The sequence below is a fragment of the Centroberyx gerrardi genome, chromosome 11 (genome assembly GCF_048128805.1).
Source record: "Centroberyx gerrardi isolate f3 chromosome 11, fCenGer3.hap1.cur.20231027, whole genome shotgun sequence".
Taxonomy (NCBI): Eukaryota; Metazoa; Chordata; class Actinopteri; order Beryciformes; family Berycidae; genus Centroberyx; species Centroberyx gerrardi.
This window is the reverse complement of record NC_136007.1, coordinates 31,759,486-31,783,386: the sequence shown is the minus strand read 5'-3', so window position 1 is coordinate 31,783,386 and position 23,901 is coordinate 31,759,486. Positions and strand designations below refer to the sequence as shown.

The 23,901-nt window shown below is 40.8% G+C and overlaps 1 protein-coding gene and 1 long non-coding RNA gene across 2 annotated transcripts in view; one reads left to right on the top strand and one right to left on the bottom strand.

The window, feature by feature from the left end:
- Positions 1-23,901, bottom strand: part of trim37 (tripartite motif containing 37) — a 93,672-nt gene that overhangs the window by 69,586 nt on the left and 185 nt on the right. Inside the window, exons 2-5 of the mRNA XM_071909984.1 lie at positions 22,912-22,992; positions 17,833-17,934; positions 15,247-15,287; positions 2,346-2,462 (exon numbers count right to left, since the gene is read on the bottom strand). Coding sequence (XP_071766085.1) covers positions 2,346-2,462; positions 15,247-15,287; positions 17,833-17,934; positions 22,912-22,932 — 281 coding nt within the window. The 5' untranslated portion in view covers positions 22,933-22,992. The remainder of the gene's footprint in view (positions 1-2,345; positions 2,463-15,246; positions 15,288-17,832; positions 17,935-22,911; positions 22,993-23,901) is intronic.
- Positions 4,731-6,124, top strand: LOC144541802 (uncharacterized). Its single transcript, XR_013506861.1, has 3 exons — positions 4,731-4,827; positions 5,674-5,824; positions 5,969-6,124. It is a non-coding gene; the product is annotated as an uncharacterized LOC144541802 (long non-coding RNA).

The following is a 23,901-nucleotide window of genomic DNA, read 5'->3' as shown; positions in this document are numbered from 1 at the left end:
AAGTCTGAAACTCACATCACTGAATCTTCGCGTGTCACTCGATCCACAAATGCAGATTCAACACTTCACAAGTCAATTTTACATTTGAGACTGCTTACTGCAAAAAATAAATATGGAAATTGGAAACACATATATTTAGTTTTCCTATATAAAGTATGAGATATTTGTCGATCTATTGTATTCATTTGTACAAATCATTGCACACTCATTTAAATAAAATGAAATAATAAAATAATAAAGACACAAATAGAGAGATATTTGTTTGTGGATAGTAAAACACATTTGTAATGTGTCTCTTATTTGTGGATCATTATACACACATTTGTCAATAATATTGAGTCCAATCTCTCTCCATAGTTACCTGTTTTGCGTATTGGTGTAACTAATCTTTTAATTTTTCTCCAGCAATATATCAAATAATCTTAAATAAAAGTGTACTTTTGTACTTTGCAACTTCGTTTCTGCGTTAGCTAACTCACTGTGTTATATTGACATGCAAACATCAGTGTTTCAACAAACATCAGCGTTTCAACTGACACACAAATTTTCATTTTTGGGTGAACAATTCCTTTAATGTGGGACTTGCCTATTTTTTTCACTCAGGGTGTCTGCAACACCCTATAATACTTTTCAATGGCAGTTGGAGTGAAATACAAGACCACATTCATGCCTGAAATAAACACAAAAATTAGATTCGTCCTATCAAAATATCCTGAGGGTCTGCACGACTAGGCTGATTTCTCACTGGAAAATCAACACACCAACAAATAACACTTTAAAGAGCTCTAAAACTGGATTTAAGACTTCAATTGCTTCACTGAGTTGCATTCAAGACCTTTAAGGCCTTGAATTTAGATAATATAATTGAAGACATTTTAAGATTTTTTCAGGATCTGCAGACACCATGGAACTGCAGGAATCTCAGATTAACTTTAACAAAATTCATGATTGCATTCCAATTAAATTTTTGGAATAAAAGTGTCCTCCCTACAAGTAACCCCATACAAGCTGCCAGACAGAAATGTGCTATGCATTAAATATTGCAGCTAACTATCCTTGGTTGCATTAATCTTATACGGCTGGATGCAGGAGAACTGGGGTCTGAACTCTATGAGAGCGATGGAAGGAAAACAGAATGGTGTACACTAGGGAGGAGAGCAATAACAATACCCCACTGGACTGGACAGAAGATTTAGAATGGGAGGGATGATTTAGAAAAATCTAAATCCAGTAATAATACCCCACTGGAACGGACAGAAGATATAGAATTGGATGGGTGATTTTAGAAAAGTCTACATCCTGAAGCAACCTGGCCAAACCCCATCCCAGGAGGAGGAGGAGGAAGAAGAAGACCAGCAGAAAGCAGGAGCAAGAGGAGGAGGGGAGACAAGGACAGGTAGAGAAGTGGAGGAAAAGGATGAGGACAGACAATAAGGACAGATAGAAAGGAGAAGGAAGAGGAGGAGGACAGGTAGAGAAGAGGAAAAAGAGGAGGACAGACAAGGACAGGTAGAGAGGAAGAGGAGGAGGACAGGTAGAGAAGAAGGGGAAGAGGAAAAGCAGAACAACAATAACAGATGAAGAGCAAGAACATGACAGATGAAGGGAAGGTGGAGGAGAACAAGTGAGGAAGGGAGGAGCAAGAGGAGGAAAAGGATGAGGTGGAGGAGGAGCAGGAGCAGGATAAGGTGGAGGAGGAGCAGGAGGATACGCACAAGGAAGAGGAGGAGCAGGAGGCAGTGGAGGAGGAGCAGGATGTGGTGGAGGAGGAGCAGGAGGAAGCGCAGGAGGAAGAGGAGGAACAGCAGGAGGTGATGGACAAGCAGGATGTGGTGGAAGAGGAGCAGCAGAAGGAGCAGGAGGAGGAGGTAGCGGATGAAGTAGGATGTGGTGGAGGAGGCGCAGCATGAGGAAGAGCAGGAGGTGGTAGGGGAATAGAAGGATGAGCACCATGAGGAGAAGCACGAGGAGGAGGAGGTAGAGGAAAAGGAGCAGCACAAGGATGGGCAGAAGGAGGAGGAGCAGGAGGAGGTGAAGAACGGGTAGGATGTGGTCGAGGAGGAGCAGGAGGAGCTGGAGGAGGTAATGGATGAGCAGGATGTGGTGATGAAGAAGAAAGAGGAAGAGGAGCAGGAGCAGGAGAAAGAAGAGGCTCCACCATGAGGTAGAGGAATAGAAAGAGGACTAGGGGGATCAGCCCAAGGAGGAGCAGGAGGAGGAGGCGGAAGAAAAGGTGAAGCACAAGGAGGAGGAGGAGGAGCAGCAGCAGGAGGAGAGGAGGTGGAGGAAAAGGAGCAGCATGAGGAGGAGCAGGAGGTGGTGGAAGAGCAGGAGGGGGTCCTCACTTGTCCTTGTCGTTGTCCTCGTGCTTAGACAGGCTGCAGAGCTGTAGGGTGTCTAGTTGCTGGGTGACCTCCTCCGCCCAGCGACAGTTCACCAGCTCCCTGAGCTGGAGGGGAGCCCTACACAAACACACACAGAAGTTGCCCATTCATCACACAGTCGCTATAACAAAAAAATAAATGTATCAGGACAGAATAAAAAAGACAAAAACTTTAGGATATCCTACAGCAGTGGTTTTCAATCCTGGTCCTTGGGACCCAGAGCCCTGCTGATTTCCATTCTAGCCACCTAATCAGGGACTATTTTATACCTGGGATGCAAGGTGAATGCAATTAACTGCAATAAATTACCTGGTAGAACAGAAAACCAGCAGTACTCTGGGTCCTGAGGACCAGGATTGATATAATTTAATCTCCCAATGATGGGAGATTAAATTTCCTTAATAACCAACATATCGGGCGATATTTTTCTATTTTTAGCAAGACAGGTACTCTCTTCTGAGTAAAGTATTCACTCATCAAAATTAGAACTAATAGGCGTGAACTGATCACGTCATAGTCTGAATCGGATCCGTATCCATAAAAGCCCCAATAAAATTTCTGGAGAATGATGAAAACATAGATTAGTTTAAACAAATGAGAAATTGCCCAATTTTACAGGATCATACAAATGCATAGGCTTTAACACCCACTCCCTAGAATATAAGTCCCTCTGTTCTTTCCCTCTTCTCCCATTCAGTGAGAGAAATTAGCCTTTTTGTCCTGCCAATATTTTGAACCATGGTAAAATGTAGTCAGCAAAACTCTCATCTTTGAACGGTGTCAACTTTTGTTATTTTTCAGCAAGCGTTCTTCTTTGTCATCACTTGCTATCTTTTATCCCTTTCCCTCCCCGTCTGTCTGCTCTCTCTTATCACAGTGTCTCTGCCAGAGACACGTAATGATTGGCTGTGCTGTGCCAAGTCATTGACATAAATGCATGCGACTGGACAAGGCACTGCAGTGGGAGGACAGATGAAATGTTAGCCACGCCCAAGACTAATGAGGGTGTCAGTTTGTGTCCACAAAATAATAAAACTCCAACATCAACTTTTCTAAGCGTGAATTAATTTGAAATTTCACCCAACCTCAACAGACTTGGAATCTTTTTTTGAGATCGACAGATTCTCCATACTCTCCACAGAAGATAAAGACATACTGGAGTCTAACATGTCACTTATAGAGATTAAAAAAAGCAATTAATAAGCTTAACTCCAGGGGAAAGATGGATTTACAGTTAATTATTATAAATCAATGACAGATGTTCCAACAGATATACTGTAATATTTATCTGGAGGCAAATAAAGAAAGCAAATTGAAGCATATTTCAATGAGAAGGGGCAACATGATGAGGCAGGAAAGTTGCGCAAATGGCTGGTGTTTGAGCTGTCTAGCCAAACAATGTAATGCTCCCACTGTTGACAACCTTGGACAACTGCAAGAGAAACTGCTTCATTGCTTCATTGCTGGCACCAAAAACTTAAAATTGGAAGCTATTAAGGATCACAAAACATCTAAGAGTCACCAGTTTTGTATTGCCACGGTGCGAGCTAAGGGCCCAGATGACAGTTTGCTTTGAGGGCTCTCTCTAGCATGAAGACGGCCCAGATGGATAGCATGACGATCCTTTTCAGAAATGCTCATGCCATTGGCAAGAAAGGAAGACCCTTCCGGGATTATGTATGGGATTTATTTATTTTTTACTCTGTCAACACTGGCTATTAGTAGTTGGCTAATTATCATCGGTTTGGTGAACTTCAAACTTAGGCCGATAGCATGCATGGCTAATATGAACTAGGGCTGCAGCTATCGATTATTTTAGTAATCGAGTATTCTACCGATTATTCCATTGATTAATCGAGTAATCGGATAAGAAATACTTTTGCTTTATTAAAGAGCAATAGTAAATATACAAAAGAGAAAAGCTGTCCGCACGAAGCTGTCCATACGACACTGTGATTTACTGAAAACGAGGTGAAATAATAATTATTATTGATATTTATTACTAGGCCTAAATATCATACAAGTTCATAAGACTGGCTAATGTACATTTATTTACTATGTTGAAGGGTTGCCCTACACCTGCTGACCCTACTCACTGCAATCAAACTAAACTGAATATACCTGCTGTATTGGACTGGTGCATTTTAGGCTCCAATTGCTACTTACACCACCTGATATTTTGCTTTCTGGGATATTTTATAGAGTAGGTGTGTGTGTGTGTGTGTGTGTGTGTGTGTGTGTGTGTGTGTGTGTGTGTGTGTGTGTGTATGTCAGAGCCATATAGAGAGAGAGTTGCGTCATCTCCGTTCTCTCCAATGGACCATTTTTTTTACAGCAATGGCGGATCGCGGAGCCTCTCAATAGTTCCCGGAAGTTAGCGGCTAATACTAGCAGCGCAGTAGAGTTGCAGCGGAATGGACCGTTTGTGATGCACTTTGAAAGGGTAAGATGTTTAAAGAATCAGATTGTATATTATCAGCACATCTGTTATTAAATTAACATGTGCATTAAAGCATGTTAGTGGATTATCCCCCTCTAAATTAGTAGATTTAGGGAACGTTAACAGATAACAGATTAGGCTAGGATACTGAATAAAGTTAGCAACACATAACGTTAACCACGAACAGCCTATTAATTATAAATTCCGTTCTCTTAATGTCATTTCATCCAACGTTGTGGAATTTGAGAAAAAGACTTCTAAACGTGATTTTTTGCGGGGTGGGGGGAGTTAAATATTAGTTAAATATAACATTGGGGCATGTGTTTGTAGAGTGGTGGGTGGAGGTGGTGAAATGAGGATATCCATTTTGGAGTAAGAGCTAATAATAAAGTTAACGTTACACAATAATAAGGAAGAGAGCTATTGTTGTGATACATCGCTATTGATATGGATTTAGAGTGCATATTTGAGACTTCAAAACAGTAAACAAAAACGTAACTTATGGGTTGAGTGTTGTACACATCCCATAGTGGTTGAATGCACAGTATTAGGGAACACTTTATACTTATTGGACATGTATACACTCATTACATATATAAAAGACAACCAAGAACATGAGACAACTTTATACAAATTAATATCACATCAGTAACTGATGCCACTTGTCATACTTTGTTAAACATCAGCAGCAAAAGCTGTTGATGATCACAACTAATGAAGTTCCATAACTTAAGTTGAGGAACAAAGACCACACCTCATCTCCAAAAGCAATTTCCCATCCAAGCCTATATAGGTGTGTCTAACCCTTTCTCCTCTGTCTTTTTCTCCCTCTCTCACTCTCTCTTTCAGCCCAAGAACCACAGGGGGATTCAATGGAGCCTGAAGACTCCCTGCAATGAGACAGCACCCTCACCCTGCACCCTGAGTCTCAACTCCCTGGGTTTTACAAGCCTTTCCCTGTTCCTTATTTTTAATAAACCAAACATTAAGCTTCCCAATGGTATGGTCTTTGTTTGTGAAAAAGTGCAAATGAAGTGTTTGAATATTATTACCTCGCATATTTTTTTGTTGTTGTGATCTTTAGTGATAGTAAGATTGCTCCTGCTGACTTCAGCCAACCATTTTTTCCTCCTCTCCGTATCAGTGGGGAAACCATACATTCGTACTCCTTTCTCCGAGTGATTGGAGCATCCCCATGCAGCACAGCAAACCATGGTGGAGACTATATGCAAGGACAACACGGAGGAAAGGGCACAGACAACCTGCTTGACATGCTATTCATGTTTCTGAGTTTATTAGAGATTTATTTAATGAATTCATTGCGGTAAATAAATGCATAGTAAAAAGACAAAAGATACATAAAATATATATATTTATATGTGTATAAATATATATGTGTTTTAATGTGTCCTGTCCTGTCTGGATGGGATGTGTTTTAATGTACCCTTTTTAATAAACAGATTTCTGCTTAAATCATTAAGATTACTTAGGCCCTCAGTTACCATGGGATTACTGAAACCACCATGAATTAAAGAAATGGTAGAAAATTAATCTAATCTGAATTTTGAAACATTCCTTCCCTTCCCCTCCCTTTAAATATATCAATAAACCATACAAGTTTTACTTTTTAAAAAAACATTGATGTAACTACATACACATGTCGGTGTGCTATATAAATATTGTATATAAATATTGTAAATCAATGCATTTATTGACTACTAATTACCAAAAATCGCAGTTCTGTCTCTCTGTATTTACGTTTTCAAATTGCCCGCCAAGTACTTCCTGGAACTATCTGAAGCTACGTGAATCACGTGACGATCAAGCATTTTGGGCTTCCGTTGACGCAACTCTCTCTCTATATGGCTCTGGTGTATGTGTGTGACTATCATAATAATAACATGAATGAAGCTCAGGCTTTCACAAATTGACTGCAGCATTTTATTTTCTGTGGTTATTTTCTTGAGCAAAACTTAGCTAACTTAGGGACATCATAACTAGCCACCATATTGATTTACGTTCTTAACTAGCCATTACATATAGCCATAATTAACGTGCATTCTTTACTAGCCTTCATCTCATCAACATTGCTTCCCATGGTCAGAAAAAGTCGGCAGATTTGTCGCTAGTCGCTTTTGAGAAATAAAGTCGCCAGGGGGGTCTGAAAAGTCGCTAAGACTAGCGACAAAGTCGCCAAGTTGGCAACACTGGATCCGAAACTTTGGACACTTTCTGTCGTTTTCTCTGGCCTGTCTCTTCTCTTCGCCCCTCGCTATTTTCTCTCTCTTTCTCCAGCGCGTTGTGCAACAGTAATAATCATCCGTGCGAAACACTGAGTGTGTATATAGTTATATGGATTAAACGAAGCTTCGCTGCAAAGAATTTGCATCGATGATTTTTAGTAATCGAGTTACTCGAGTTTCTCGAGGAATCGTTTCAGCCCTAATATGAACATGAAAATATTTTTCAGTTGTGCAGGGGTTAATTGACTCTTTACTGTGAACATGAACATGTTGGTTAACAAAATATCACCCACTTATTGTTAATACACTTATTTTTAGTGTGAATTCAGTACGAGGAAGGGATTAGATGCAACACCTACCGCAATAGAATGCAGGCTAGAGTGTTTGTCAGGCACATTGCAGAGGTGGAGAGAAAGTGTCTAAGGGATGAGATAGCTGCTTCCCAGTTAATTTCCATCATATCTGATGGGTTGACAGACAGCTGTGACAGAATAAGAGGTGTTTTATGTATGGCTTTGCAAGAGAGGCAAGGCCATCAACAACATGACGAACGAGGTATGTGGCGAGGAGAAACGGCAGGAAAAGATGGTTGCATGTGCTACTGATGGTGCGTCTGTCATGACAGGAGAAAGGAAGGGCATCGTGAGCAGGCTGCGAGGAAACAACATATATGTCCTAGGTATCCACTGTAGGGCTCACCGATTAGAGCTCTCTTTTAAAGATGCACCGAAGACCTGTGTGCCAGCAAAACAGATTGAGGATCTCCTGTCAGGCTTGTACGCATTTTACCACAATAGCCCACTCAGCCGAGCAAATTCGAGTAGGAGTTGTAGGATGTTGGATGTTGGATGTTGGATGTTTCACAGACCTGGCCCCAAGCTGAAAGCTTGTCTGGATGCACAGACAAGGGATGAGCGCACCCTGAGTCGTGTGATGAACGTAAGGCCTTTACTGGCTGGTTGATCAACTCTGCCAGAGCATGGACAGCCCATTTGCAGACATGAGCTCTGGGGTTCTCCTTGCTACCAAGCTAGTGGTTCTAGCTCTAGTTGGCCTGATACCACTCTAATACCACATGTGATTTTTGCATGTACTGAATACTTTGATTTTATCTTTTTTTCAGATTTTGGTGATGCAGCAGTAGATAAAGTATCCAGGCACTTCCTCCCAATTCTGACATCTTCAGGGGTGGAGGTCCACTTCATCCCAGATCAGTGGACCATCTTAAAATCCAGGCTCTATCAAGCAAAGACTGTCCACAAGACATCCTGGCCCGAGATCCATTGGATGTTAGAAGGGCAGTGCCCCGACATCCTAAGCTTGGTTGACCTAATATGCTCTTTGCTGGCCTCCACACAGCCATGAAAAGTAATTTGAGGGCAGGACTGAATTCAGATACCCTCTCAGACCTGTATACCATTCAACTATCTTCTCCCTCAATAGAGAATGTTGACCCTACCAATGCCATTAAGCTGTCGCATCAGGCTAGCATCCGCACCAGAAGGCCTGATTTCATGGAGGGGAGGGATGAGCAGAAGGGATTGTATCCGTCTTTTTAGCTCCCTTAAGGACAGTGGAAAACAGGTTTTTATCTCTGGTCCCATTCTCTCTCTCGGTCGAGGAATGGGGCTTTTTGGAAGGATCCTCAGTCTCCATACGTGGCTGCAGTCAATATGCTGCTCTCACAACATGACTTTTATCAATAATTTTAATCTCTTCAGGGAACACTCACCCTTTTTTCAGTAAAGATGGCATCCACCCAAGTATGTTGGGCACACGGGGACTGTCTGCAAACATTTTTCATACAGTTAATTCAGCTCCCATGCAAGTGACTATCTTCTCCCTCCACATGTTTGGACAGAGTACCGGTCAACGTACAAAATCCTTCTTCTTCACTGCAACACCCACCCACCGTCACTCTCACCGGCTCCCCCCACTGGTCTGGAAGTCAGGCGTTCATCTCAGTTAGAACATGCAACAGACCCACACAACTGTCAAATCAGCGCCCAGTTAACACAGATGACACAATTAGTCTTCTGCCTAGTTTCATCCCTGTCAGGATTAGTGACAGAAAGTGTGTAAGGTTCAGAGATGGTGATGCAGTGAATAGAAATAATCTTATTCTTATGAAGCCAACAGTGATGTCCATTCACACTAATACTGCCTCTCAGTCATTAAAGGATGAGGCCGGTGTTTTTTAATGCATTGCTTACCGTCAACAAATCCTATGAAAATAACAAAATCAACAATGCGTTTGCTCTACTCCCGTTACTTTCTGACTTCCCACATAACGTTTTTAGCCGTCAACCCGGAAGTAATTAGCTCCAATTGTAAGCTCAAGGAGCAGAACTTTTGCACACCTGTAGATCGACAGGAGAAGACCATGGGCCGACTGTAGTAGAACAAAGGACTCCCGCACACTGTCTACTTCACTTGCAATTAGAAAAGATTTATTGGGATTTTCTTTTCTAATTGCAAGTGAAGTAGACAGTGTGCGGGAGTCCAATTGTAAGCTAAAAACCTTGAAATACAGCTCACAAAGACATAGTTTCAATTTTAAAAATCGCTAACTGTTACCACGAAAAGTCAGACTGTTTTGTTGTTATTACCAAATCAAATGGGAACAAATTCTTCATTACGCTGGGGACTATTTTCGGTACTACGGAACTACTTTCCTGAGATCGCAAAGTGTTTACAGCCGGCTTATTAAGTTATTTGAGGAAAAAGTCGGCTGGCCCGGTGCATCGTGATGATGAAATATGCTGCCCAGAGCAATGGCATGGCTCTTTGACGTGTTTTTAATCGTTTTTTTAATACAATAGAGTTCTATGGCTGCTGGGACATGGCTTCATTGGGCACCGGCTACATGGACAAGATTTGCTGGCAAAACAAAATAGGATTTGTAGCAATGCATTAAAAAACACCGGCCTTATCCTTTAAAGCTGGCACTGCTCAATGTCAGGTCCTTAGCCAACAAGACTTTTATGGTCAGCGATGTCATATGCAAACACAAATTGGACTGCATGCTGCTTACAAAAACCTGGTTAGACCAAACAGGTAATAAAGAACTTACTGAAACCTCACCCCTTAATTTTAACTTCTTCCACACGACTAGGCATAATAAGAAAGGAGGGGGGGTAGCTGTTCTTTACTCAAACATTTTTGCCTGTAAGACAATCTCTTTTGGGGACTTTTCATCTTTTTAATATTTAGCTGTCATTTTAAAATGTCAATCTCATGTGCTACTTATGACTGTTTATCACCCACCTAAGCATAAGGGCAGTTTCTTGGATGAATATGCCAAGCTGCTGTCTAAGATCTCTATAGAATTTGACCATGTTATAATCTCTGGTGACTTCAATATTCACATTGACAATTCTACTAATTCCAAAACAAAACAGTTCATCAGTTTATTAGACTCCTTTGATCTCTCACAGCATGTCTCTGGGCCTACTCACAAACAGGGTCATACTTTAGATCTTGTCATTTCTAGAGGCCTTGACATCACAGTAGGGTTGTCACGGTGGGCGGTGTTACCGGTGGCACACGGTCTTGGAGTCCACATCGGCGTTATTAGCCCCACACCGGGAATACCATTATTTTGTATTTTGTAAAATAAAAGCACATATTCAGAGCTTCCATGTTCAAGTTAGGCTAATAAATGATAAATGGACATACTAACAACATACTGATCACTAATATCTGATCACTAATATGACAGATTAGGATGAATAGGATTAATTATTTGTCCTTACTTAGTGACAGTAATGTGTCCAGTACAATCCAATGGTAGACTAAAGAAGGGCAATATGCCAGAATCTGCACTGCACTCACATTAACTCTCTGAGTGTTGAACAGTGTTATAAATTTCTGATTAAAAAGTGTTACCATTTACAAAGGCCGTTAGCACATGCGAGTTTGGAGAGGAATTTTAAGTTTCACTTTCATTGTAGTGACGCTGACTTTGATAGCGCTTAAATCCTCTAGTGGCGACAGGCGGTATAACCGGTATGGCCAGTGTTGAGGAGGGAAACAACACCGGTGTCAAAACCCACCACCGTGACAACTCTACATCACAGTAACCGCCATTCTTGATGCTGCAATCTCAGACCACTTCTGTGTGTTTTTTGATGCAATATTGTTTCCGGAATGCATCAATAACATAAGAACTGTTAAGAGACGCTATCTCCATCCCAATGCAGCTGATATGTGCTCCCCCAGGCTATGGCCTACAGTCACATCCTGTGATGACCTTGTAAACAATTTTAACAGTAGTGTAATGACTATTATGGACTTCATTGCTCCTATAAAAACCAAAGTAGTATCTGGAAAACAAAAAGCCCCATGGAGAAATGAAGAACTTGTGAGGAGACTAAGAAAGGAGTGTCGGAGGGCTGAGCGCAAATGGCGAAAGACCAATCTTCAAATTCACTGTGACATATATAAGGACAGACTCCACAAATACAACAGGGAAATGACTCTTGCCAGACAATCCTCAATTTCTCAAAAAGTATAGATGACAACAAGAACAATGCACGTTCTTTTCTCCACAATTGACTACCTGTTAAACCCTCCACTCTCAATTCCAAATGACGTTCTCTCAGCCGCAAAGTGTGACGAATGTGCTACCTTTTTTAACAACAAAATAGCACACATCAGGCATAATATAGTTAAATCATGCCCTGATAAAAAATGTGATCCCTCCTTAGCACCACAAAAGTGTACCCCTGAGAGCAGTATGTCACATTTCTCCATCATTAACTGTAGAGATCTTGAAGAGATTGTACGGCAGCTAAAGCCCTCCACCTGCTCCCTTGACCCACTCCCAACTATCTTTTTTAAATGTGTTTTTAACTGCCTATCTGATGTTGTTCTGTCAATTGTTAACACCTCATTGCAAACTGGAATTTTTCCTGGTTCTGCTATAATCAAACCACTCCTTAAGAAGAGCAGTCTGGATCACTCCATAATTAGCAATTACAGGCCAATATCCAATCTTCCTCTGCTCAGTAAAATTATCGAAAAAGTTGTCTATAAACAATTACATGACTATCTAACTCAAAATAATCTCCATGACATATTCCAGTCCGGTTTCCGTGCTGTACTGAAACTGTACTTCTAAAGGTGGTTAATGACCTTAGAGTCAATGCAGATGCTAACAGGCTCTCAGTTCTAGTACTGTTGGACCTGAGTGCAGCTTTTGATACGGTGGATCACAATATATTAATCCAAAGACTGGAAAGCTGGGTCGGCCTATCTGGCCCAGTTCTAAATTGGTTTGCCTCTTATCTGAGAGATCGAAATTTATCTGTCTCCCTTTGAAATTTTAAGTCTAAAAAAGTAGACATAGTGTATGGAGTCCCTCAAGGGTCAGTTCTTGGACCACTGTTATTTAATCTGTACATGCTCCCTCTTGGATCTGTCATTCAACACCATAATATATGTTATCACAATTACGCAGATGATACACAACTCTACATCTCCTTGTCCCCCAATAATCTGGACCCTGTCAATTCACTAATGCACAGAAGACATTAACCCAAAATTTCTTCAATTAAACAAAGATAAGACAGAGATACTTGTGTTGGGTGCAAAAGCACATAGACAGGAAATCACTGCTTATCTAGACTCTCTCTCATGCAAGTGCAAGAAATCTTGGTGTCATTATGGATGCAGATCTGAACTTCCAATACCATATCAACAATATCACTAGAACTGCTTTCTACCACCTAAAGAACATTTCCAAAGTAAGAGGCTTTTTATCACAGTCAGACTTGTAAAAACCTGTACATGCCTTTAGAACAAGTAGGCTAGATTATTGTAACGCCCTCATCTCCGGTCTTTCTAAAAAAAGAATGTGGGGCGACTGCAGCTTATTCAAAATGCTGCAGCTAGAGTTTTGACCAGGACCAGGAAAATGGAACACATCACACCCATTCTTAGGTCATTGCATTGGCTTCCTGTATGCTATAGGATTGAATTAAAAATTCTGCTTCTGGTATATAAAGGACTAAATGGCCTTGCTCCAAAATATATTTCTGAGTTACCTATTGGTTATGAGCCATCTAGGCCTCTCAGGTCATCTGGCACAAATCTCCTAGCTGTTCCAAGGACTAAATCAAAATCTGGTGAAGCTGCTTTTGGTAATTTTGCTCCCAGTTGCTGGAACAGACTCCCAAATGACCTGAGATGTGCCCCCACCATACACATTTTTAAAAGGCGACTCAAAACCTTCCCGTTCTCTAAAGCGTATGAGTAGTTGTTGTTGTCCTTCCTTCTTCCAATGTGTGTCTGTACATATGTATACATGTTATTTCTGTTTTCCATGTAAAATTTCTGCTTTTATGTGAAGCATAAAATTGAATTTCTCTGTGTATGATATGTGCTATATAAATACATTTTTACTTACTTATGGAAATATACAGTTAAATTGAGACAGCGTATTTAAGTGTTCCTTTAAAGATGCTCAAAAAAAAGTGCATTTTCCAGTTTTGATTCATCACTTCCTGTTTGATTCATTCACTTTCCCACCAGTGTCCATACCAGATGCCAGAATTGTATTTGGGTACATAGAGTGAATCTACAGCGTCTACAGTATTAGTGGGGATGGAACTATATACAACTATTGAATATACTATATACAACTATATACACAACTATTCAAAAGCTGATAGTATTTGAAGGTTAAAGGAATAGTTCACCCAAAAATGAAAATTCTGTCACTACCTACTTCGTGGGGACTTCAGAGTTCCAAAAAGGGCAAAAAACAACCATAACATTACTCCATACAGCTCATGCAGCATAATCCAAGTCTCCTGAAGCCCAATGATCGCACTGTGAGTGGAAAAGACCTATATTTACATAATTATTTAGCACAAATCTTCATTCACTACAGTCGTTTTTGAAAACGTTCACGCATTCACATTAATCTTCCCCACTTCCATGTTTACACTCCTACGCATAGGTCCACGTCACAAGCACCACATTCGGATTTAACATTACCATTTCGGTCTTTGGTCTGTTACCTAGTAGTTGTAGCTTCTCTCCCTTGCGATATTTTAAAATTTTTTCAAGTGAGTTCTCTGCCTGGATGCTACAACAGAGAGAAGCTTGTAAGACTCCATGACCGCAGGACGCAACATGACTTTTAACAAACTACCTCTACGTGTCCCAGAGAGGCTGTAGCTAATCACTGGATGTCAACTCTTCCATTAAATCCACTTGTATAGTCCAGGTGTGTAGTGAACATTTCTACACAGATGAATACTGTCCAAAAGTCCAGGGAAGAAAAACAGAAGTACCTCTTCTTCAGTCAACCACTATGCCACATCTCTACAAAGAACGGAGGTATGTGAAATAATTTTAAAAAATGTAAAAATACATTTTCATTTATAGTGGTAGGGTGACCAGAAGCCCCCATTTCCCGGGGACAGTCTGCTGATTTGGTGCTTTGTTCCCGGCCGGCACTGTAACTGTAAATGTCCCAGGGTTTCCCCTCCGGATGGCATAAATGTATTACTTTATTACTCCCTTAAATTACTCAGGAGGCTTATCATCCCATCAGATTTCAGAATGCATCTATCGCACAGTGTAGGCAATTTGAAATTCATAATAATTTATAATAACATACATATAAAATCGTTACTCTTCTATATCGAAGTTGTCGGACATTTTCTTCTTTGTTTGAAAGTCTGATAAATAAGCAGTTAGTGTCATAAGTCACTTTGAGCAGAGCTCTTTCAGCTTGTGTGACATGATGCTTAGGATTGTAAACACAGAAGTGAGGAAGATTCACATCAACGCACGTCTTTTCCACTCAGTGCGATCATCCGGCTTCAGAAGACGTGGATTATGCTGCACTAGCTGTATGGAGTAATTTTATGGTCATTTTTGCCCTTTTTGGAACTCTAAAGAACCCACTAAGGTTGCTACGGAATTGTGTCGTCAACCTCCCTGTGTGTTATGTGGACAAAGAAACTTCACCTGTGTTTCAACTGGCATGAGGGTGAGTAGATAATGACAGCATTTTCATTTTTGGGTGAATTTTTTTTTTTTTTACATTAACTTTTAATGCCAGTTTTTTTGGAATCAAGTAACTTGAGTAATTCAAGACGTGGTTTACGCCTTAATCTCAACTGTGTGTTAGCCTTGGTGGAGTGGTAATAGTGGAGGGGCTTACCTACAGTGTGGGCACTGGGCTCTCTGCTCCGTCAGCCACCGCTGTCAAATGAGAGCATGCACTTAAATGATGGCAGAATTTGTACAAATATGATCAACATGCACTGACTGTTTCACTGAAATACGGTAGCCCCAACAGTAAGAATTAAAAATACATAGTCTCTTTACTTAAGGCTGATTTATAGTTTGCCGTTGCTATGCCGTAGGTGCTTACGGCGGTGCGAGCATCTATAGTTCTATGTTGGTGATTCTGTGCATAGACCACTGAAACGCTAGATTGCGCTTTGTTAGCAAAGAAGTAATAACAGAAGTAGTAGTGTTTAAACCCTATGTTCTGGGATATTCCTTCCCATGAATTCAATGACATCTGGTAATCTTTATGATTTGGGAATGAGGTGTCCTACAGTTACAACAATATATTTGTAAACCTCCTCAGCTAGTCTGTCTTCGATCTGCTCCATGCTATCTTCACTATGGGCGAACATCAACCACATAGCCTACAGGTAGGAGGAAATACGAAGTGGCTCAATCACAGTTCTTACAGTCTTGTGTTGCCCTATGCACAGTTACATTTCTGTGGAGGTGCATGTAAGCTACAGCGGCAGCCTCTGCAGGCTACGCCAGCACAGCAGACACCTACGGCATAGCTATAGAGACACTTCCACGCAGAACCATAAATCAGCCTTTAGTCTTGACTGAAATATGTGAATATTAAATCTTAAAATCAAACGTCCAAGTGATGTAAATGTACATGAATTATTCAGATTTGTATAAAAGCACCAAAATTTGTATACATGTACAATTCCATGCCCTGAACATTTCCAGAATTGGAGGCATTGCAAGAATGGTGCCGATCTGCTGTGGCAGACATTTTTGTTTCTTTGATTGCCAGCAAATGGGTTTTGCTGCGTATCTGCTGATCTGACCATGACAGGATAAAAAAAAATATGTCTACACCTACCCTATGTGTAACAGAAAAGTGGTTCAACGGTTAAGTGTTTTTCTTTAACCTATTGATGAATTTACATTCAGTGGCCACTTTACTAGGTACATCTGGCTAATACCAGGTACGACCTCCTTATGCCTCTAGAACTGCCTGAATTCTTCAAAGCCTGGATTCAACAAGATGTTGGGAACATTGCACAGGGATCTTAGTTCACACTGACTCCATAGCGTCACTCAGTTCCTGCACATTTTTCAGCAGCACATTTTTCAGCAGCACATTCATGCTGTGAACATCCTGCGCCACGTCATCCCAAAGGTCTCTACTGGGTTCAGATCTGGACTACACTTAAGTTACTATCATGTTCCCGGAACCATCTTTAGACCGCTGGAAGTTTCCATTTGAAAAAGGCTAGACTGTAGCCATGAAGGTACAGTATGCAGCTGGTCACAACAATGTTTAGGTTCACTGTGGTGTTCAAATGATGGTCAGTTGGTACAAAGGGACCTCTTGTGAGCCAAGCTGATGAAGTTTATGATTGCTAATAATAAACAAAATTGCAGAGGATATTTCATAACACTTTTTAAAGTTATCTGGCTAACTTGCTAATCCTGATTTGTGAAATACCCCCGTTTTCCGTTGTGAATATGCTGGTTTCTGTTTTGACATGCTAACAAAAATACTGTAACAGCAAGAAGTAACGCTGGGGCTAGGGATGTAACAATATGATATTTTCACTGTACAATTATTGTCTCTAAATATCATGGTTGCGGCTTCCTGGTGGCTCAGTGGTCTAGGGAGCGTCCTGGGTTCGATTCTGGCCCGGGGACCTCTGTCGCATGTGTCCCCCTCTCTTCACCCCAGTCTTTCCTGTCCCTCTTCATTTTGATCTGGCTAATAAAGGCGAAAAATGTGACAATATATCACAACATCACTATATATATCACTTTTTTTCTAAATTTAATTTGCACAAACAAGTGTTTGAAGAAAATAGATTCATGCTGTTAACCAGCCATCAGCATGTCACAACAGAAACCAGGATTCGTCAGACCAGTCATTTTCCACTCTTCAGTGGTTCGGTTTTGCTGATCATCAAACCACTGTAGCTTCATCTTCTTGGTGTTAGCTGACAGGAGTGGAAGGTTGGACTAGTTGTGGTTCTGAGATGCCCTTCTGCACGCCACGGTTATACTAAGATGGTATTTGTTGTTACATGGAAGTAGTCCTGCCATAATCCTCTGACCTCTCTCATCAAGCAGGACTGCAGCTACATAGATGTGTTCAAATCAGCATCTTCTCCATTCCAACATTAAGTGGAACAGTCACTGAACCTGTCCACCTGTCTGCATGCTTTATATACTGACCGATTAGTACCATTTTGCAAAGGCTCCAATTCTGAAAATGGTCAGGGCATCAAACTGTAGCTAGACCAATTTTGGTGCTTTTACATAACCCTAAACAACATAGGCTATTTCTGGCCTATTTCGCCTGGACTAACTCTAAAAAATCAGAGCATATGTTTAAATCACACATTTTGTGACTAACACCAGAATTTTCAGAGTGGTAATGTAAAGATCATATTTTCTAGTCACCAAGTAGAGACAGTGTCCCATACCACAGTATAGATGTGTTAAATGGGCTTACTCGTATGCAACTGAAACAGCAGAGTTTGGAGCAGTGTGGGCAGAGGCGAGCATCCCTCAGCTTCTCCATGCAGATGAAGCAGCGAAACACCTCTGCGATACTCTTGAGAGGGACAGAGAAAAATGAGAATGATTCCATTTTAAGAGACAACACAACAGAAAATCAGGATGTCTGCAGGTTTCACAAAGCTTAGCCTATTTTAAGACTGTTAAAAATGCTACCTGGAATTGGATTTAAGACCAATTCAACTACCAAAATATAGAAACAAAACCTGGCAACAACAGTTGTATAGAGTATGTGGTTAGTTATAGTTGATTGAGAAGCATTTGGAGTTGTTCACAATGCACTGAGCAAAAGGGAAATGCAAGGTATTACATACAGTACAAAGGATGACACAAGGAGAAACTGAAAATGTCAACTGATATACTGTAGATTTAAACATTCACTGCACATATCGCAATGTTAGGGTTGACATACAAAATCACAATATTTTTTTCAAATCTCAATATATCATCATTTAGCTTGGTAGATCTATTTAAAATTATTTTTCAGACCATTTTGTAGAATTTCAAGTGGACTTATTACTATGTTATGATTTTACGGTCATTTCAACTTTTAGTGCAAAGTTCCCTTCGTTTTTCACAAACTAAGGCTTACTCAGTTAATGTGCTTGCCAAATTTTGGGTCATTCTGACCTGTGGTTCATGAGAAGAAGAGTTTTAAACATTTTTCAAATAATCCAAAATAGCAGCCAAAAATAGGACATTATGGGTCCTAGAGGCAAAATGTTGTATCAGTATTATTTAATGGTTTCTGATCTAATATGGATGTTAGGGGTAATAGACAGGAGTAATAGCAAGCTGGCCGACTGTGGGTCAGCCATTTCACATACCGAGACAGTCCAAAGGTGTCCAATATGGCAAAAAGATCTTTAGCACTTTTGCCGTTGGAATTATCGATATGAATATTAAAATCGCCAGTTATGACTAAACAGTCAAAGTTAGTGGATATAATTGACATTAAGTCAGCAAATACTTCAAATTAGCAGAGTATTTTGGCGGCCTGTAAATAAGAGGGTGAGGGTAACCTGGAGGAATAGAGAGCTCCAAACTGAGACTGTGATGGAGATTGGGGCTGTGGTGAATGTGACTGGTCGTCTACAGATAATTGCTGCTGAGGTTGGGACTGTAGTGTGTCAGAGTTTAGTGCATCCAGTGCGGGTTTGGGGGGGCAGATGGGTGACGAAGGGAGTACATGAAATTGTTTGTTAGTAGTTTCATTCTGGACCTGTTCACTTTCACTTATAATGTTACTGAATGGATCTAAAGCTACAACACAACAATGTTTTTCCAAGTATCTCGCTTTTTCTAAAAAGAGAAAGACAACAAAATACCCGCACACTGGAATTATGCCCCGTTAGTGTTTGTTTGTAGCAACATTTCGACCTCTGCTGGCCTTCGTCAGGCATACAGAAAAGTGAGGGGAAACAAGGGGAATATAGACAACTGTAGGGCCAGAGGACACCCAATTATCTCCACCTACTATTCCACACAAAGTAGATCCTAGGGTGGATCCTTGTCAGCTGAAATAAGACTAGCAATATGATACCGAGACTGAGACAGTGAGACTGTAAAGGGGGTCGCACACAGGACGAGAAGCGCCGCGTCGCGCCGTGTAGCAGATAGGACAAGGCGCAGGTATACCACATAGGAAGCATCACACAGAGCGCCAGTAGACGTTAATATGTATAATATTTTAACGTTATAACGTTACAATTTACCGGCACATCCCGTTACTCCCGCAATCTTCCTCTAAGCTGCCGACTTTCTTTGGTTATCCTTAAATTATCTATGATTGATGGTGTATAATTCCGGATATTTACCTAGGCCTACTTCATTGATTAACTGTTCATCATCCATCTTTCATTTTTGTTTTTTTTTGAGGGCCATTCATAGAGTGAATGAATGGATGTACTGGATAGCCTACATTTATTTGATTTACTAGGCGATGTTTTTTTTAAATGGAAAAAAATGTCAGCTGACAAAATAAAAACAAGTTATTGTTTTTAAAATATTAGATGGTTATTAGATATATTAGATGATACATTTCAAGCCGCATATCTAATATTGATTTGTGGGTCTTGTTCTGGGTTTAGTAGCAATAGTGGAAAACATGAGTGGTGGTGAGTGGCGCTCCAAGACTCTGAGCAGCGCTGGAAGTCGTGGCTGGGCGCCGGCGTGCGGTGGTGGTGTGTGCACTTTCATTGTAAACACTGGTTTCAAAATTTTGGACGCTGTATGTCGTCCGCCAGACACGTCCGGTGTGCGACCCCCTTAAGTGTTAAAATACTGAAGAGTTATCACAGAGATAACACAAATAAACAATAAACTGATACTTCATCCCGGGCTAAGGGGAGGCAGAGGGGTAATTCAATCCACAATGAATAATCATAGAAAATGTCTAATGTTCTGTTCTTCATTTAGTCCATGAGGTGACATTATATTGAGAGATTATATCCATATGATTCCCTCTGTAGGAGTTTGTTCTCATGATTTCAGGGCAGAATATCTACTCTCTCAATACCAATGAGATACTGACACTGTGCCCTGGCCTGTTTAAAGAATGCAGCAACAGGATTTCTCTCATCACCCCTTCTAATGCTACTCCTGTGTTCATTTATGTGTGTGTAAAGCACAGGATGTTTTGCCCACATATGCCAAGCCAAACGAACATCTGATGAGGTAAATTACACGTGTGGTGCAACAAGTAATCACACCACGGATTTTGATCTCTCGACCAGTGTGTGGATAGCAAAATAACCTACATCTATGGCTGTAGATGTATTGGGTGTAGTTCACACATTTGTAATTGTTAGGAGGGAGAATGGGCATAGGAGGAGGTTGGGTAGGAGGGCACATGTCAGAAGTGACTAGCAGATCACACAGGTTAGGGGTAGGGCTGTCAAGGTGAAGGAATTTCCCCTGCGGTGATTTAGGGTGGCTCAACAGCGCGGTATGCGGTATATGCAATAAGAAGTCGCCGGATGACGTCACATGCAAATTTGCATAATTATATAACTTACAGTCTCCGCTCGCAGCGGAGGAAGGGGGGCTACGCAGTTTATTGGCAAATGCTTTGGGATTCAACACTTTACCATTGTTCCCCATGGTCAGAAAAAGTCGCCAGATTTGTCGCTAGTCGCTTTTCAGAAATAAAGTCGCCAGGGGGTTCTGAAAAGTCGCTAAATCTAGTGACAAAGTCGCCAAGTTGGACTGCGGTTACATGAGACATTTTTTTTCATTCTGAATGAAATCATTCCGAAGGAAGATTGCTACGCAAGTGTTTACATGAGCGCTAAATATAACGATCGCATTAAGATGTGCGTTTACATGCTCCACAGTATGTAATCAGAATAAAAGTTTCTGACATGCGCAAAACACTGAATCCAGCACTCTAACATGGGCTTATGTTTTTAAAAGATGGACGTGCGTCGGTTATTTCTTTACTGCTGTTCTTTCTGATGAAGCAACAGTTTTATCAAAACATACGACTCCATAAGTGTCAGAAAAAGACGTTTTGTTTTGCCCCCGCAATGATTGGGTCCATTTGTAATTTCACCGCTGTAAACCGAAACTGGCCCGGAGAGGCGGAGTCAGGGCTTGATATAAAAACGGGCTGCACCGCCCACACCAAGCCCGAGCGCCCCGGGGTTAATAACAAGCACATCCATTCCAATCCTCCCGGAAAAAAAGGGCAACGTAATTGACGTTACTTACGTTAAATGCGCGAGCTTGTGCAGAAAGAGGCGAGATAAGGAAAGTGATCGGAATGAGTGTTTACATGATGAAATTTTATCCATCGAGCGGATTATGAAAGGGTTAAACCACCCCTCTCAAACGGAATGAAATTTCATTCGGATCGGCCAGTTTATTCTGATTGAGGCGTTTATATGAGGCATTTTTATTCTGCTTGGGCTGCTATTCTGATTAAAAGGCTCCATGTAAACGCTGTTGGTGGGAAACAATACACTCTTATTGTTTTCATTATGAATTTATTTAATATTTAGTACACACGCATTGAAGTGTAAAACAAGAAGTGCCTAGCCTCATGAAAAAAAGAAAAAAACGTGAACATAGCGCGGTAGTGGCGGTTGCTTGCCATCCACCGCGGTTGGCTTGTCTATAGCGCGGTATTGCAATATTGCGGTTATTGTGACAGCCCTAGTTAGGGGGTCACTTGAAGATGAGTTTAGGAGGTGATTTAAAGATTTGCTTAAGTTTAGGATCAGGTTCTACAATATACTAGTGCCAGTTAATGATCCTTCTGAATTCTGAACCCAAGGAGGAATATTTGGTGCAAAACAAATGGCTGTCTTATGGGCTTTTCCGTACTTTAAGCCATAAATACTGTGCTTGCAAACCCTCATCATAGTGACTTTTGGCTGATTCAACCCCCACCTGTTTATAACCTCTATTCAAAGAGTTGATGGAACTGGCTGATGGGTAGGCTCTTAGCCAATGGTAGTGGGTGAAAACTGTCCCCCCCATAGGATGCTGTTGCAGTGAGTGGACTTACAGTAGAAGTCAGTGTTGAGCTGGCTGTCTATTTTATGAACCACATGAAAAAAGTTGACCTGTGTAGTATCATATTCTATAGTGAATGTCAGATGATCATTACACGAGTACAGATACTGGTGTAACTGTTTAAGTTCATCAACAGTAGAATCTACAATCATAAAAAATATCATCAATATACCTTTTATACAGTCTGGTTTTAGACAGAAAAGGGCTGACAGTTGAGGGTTGATATTATCTTTTTCAAACATACCCATGTATAGGTTGGCATAAGAGGCTGCTATTTTGCTGCCCAAGCCAGTACCTGACCTCTGACCTCTCTTTTTCTAGCCTGGTTATTAAGATATAGATATACACCCAATTCTTCAATGGACTTCCATGATGGCAGTATCCGTTGTTGACAGGAAATTTGTGACTCAACTGCAAAGTCTCTACACCACCTACAGAGCTCTATGAAGTAGGAAGATAGATGATAAAGGCATTATCAGATGCATGGTCTACATACCTCAACACTTTGTTCATCCATTTCAGCCAGTTTGGCTTCCTTGATATCGGGGAAAAATCAAAAGAAGTCTTCACTAGTGGACTGAAAAGAGAAGGAAAATTGTGCGTTAAGCTTAACCATACCCAGGGTTCTCACTGTGGCCCTGATGTAAAATTGCATGATCTTCCACAACTAAGTCAGGGCACTTCCCTGACCTAAAACGTTCATCCTCTGGTTTGTTAACGTTGTTTTTAGTCTTTTCCACTCTGGCTAGGCATTCTGCTATATTCCTGGAACATGACCTATTTGTAAAATTATCTGATATTCCCTGAAGTTCCCAGAGAATTTATCAAATTCCCTGACTTTCCCTGTCTGAATACACCTCTCAAACTTCCACTATATTTCAGATATTCCATGACCAGTGGGAACTTTGCATACTATCAAGGGCATGTAATAAATCACATCTTTAGAAGTGAATTCATAAAGCTCCTTAAAAACATCCTTATTAAACATAATGGAAGAAGCATCAGCTTACTGCAGTTGCAAATATTAATTGCCCAAGTCATTTCTGAAACTACACAATGCATTTGAATCTAATATCCATCCACTGCAGGGATGTAGTGGAGGATAAACCCAACAAATTTACCCACGTTTTATTTACAAAATTTAGTTAAAGCAGACAACAGCCTAATTTTTGTTCATATTGTACAGCCCTGATCCACACACAATATGATGTAACCTGTAACATCTGCAGTGTATGTGGATAGCGACTAACATAACACATAAGCTACAAATATACAGAACATTTTCTTGCCACAATTTGTGTAGTCAAGCATGATATAGTCAGTGCCTAGCGACATGATAACATACAGGGCCCAGCATCAGCAGACATACTGACAGCCAAGTTAGCCTGGAGCCACTCATGACAAGCAAGAGCTACTCTTTCTATTAGCATCAATCAAGTTACATGAGCGGGCTATATGGAGGCAACCAAACCGTTGTAGCGTTAGA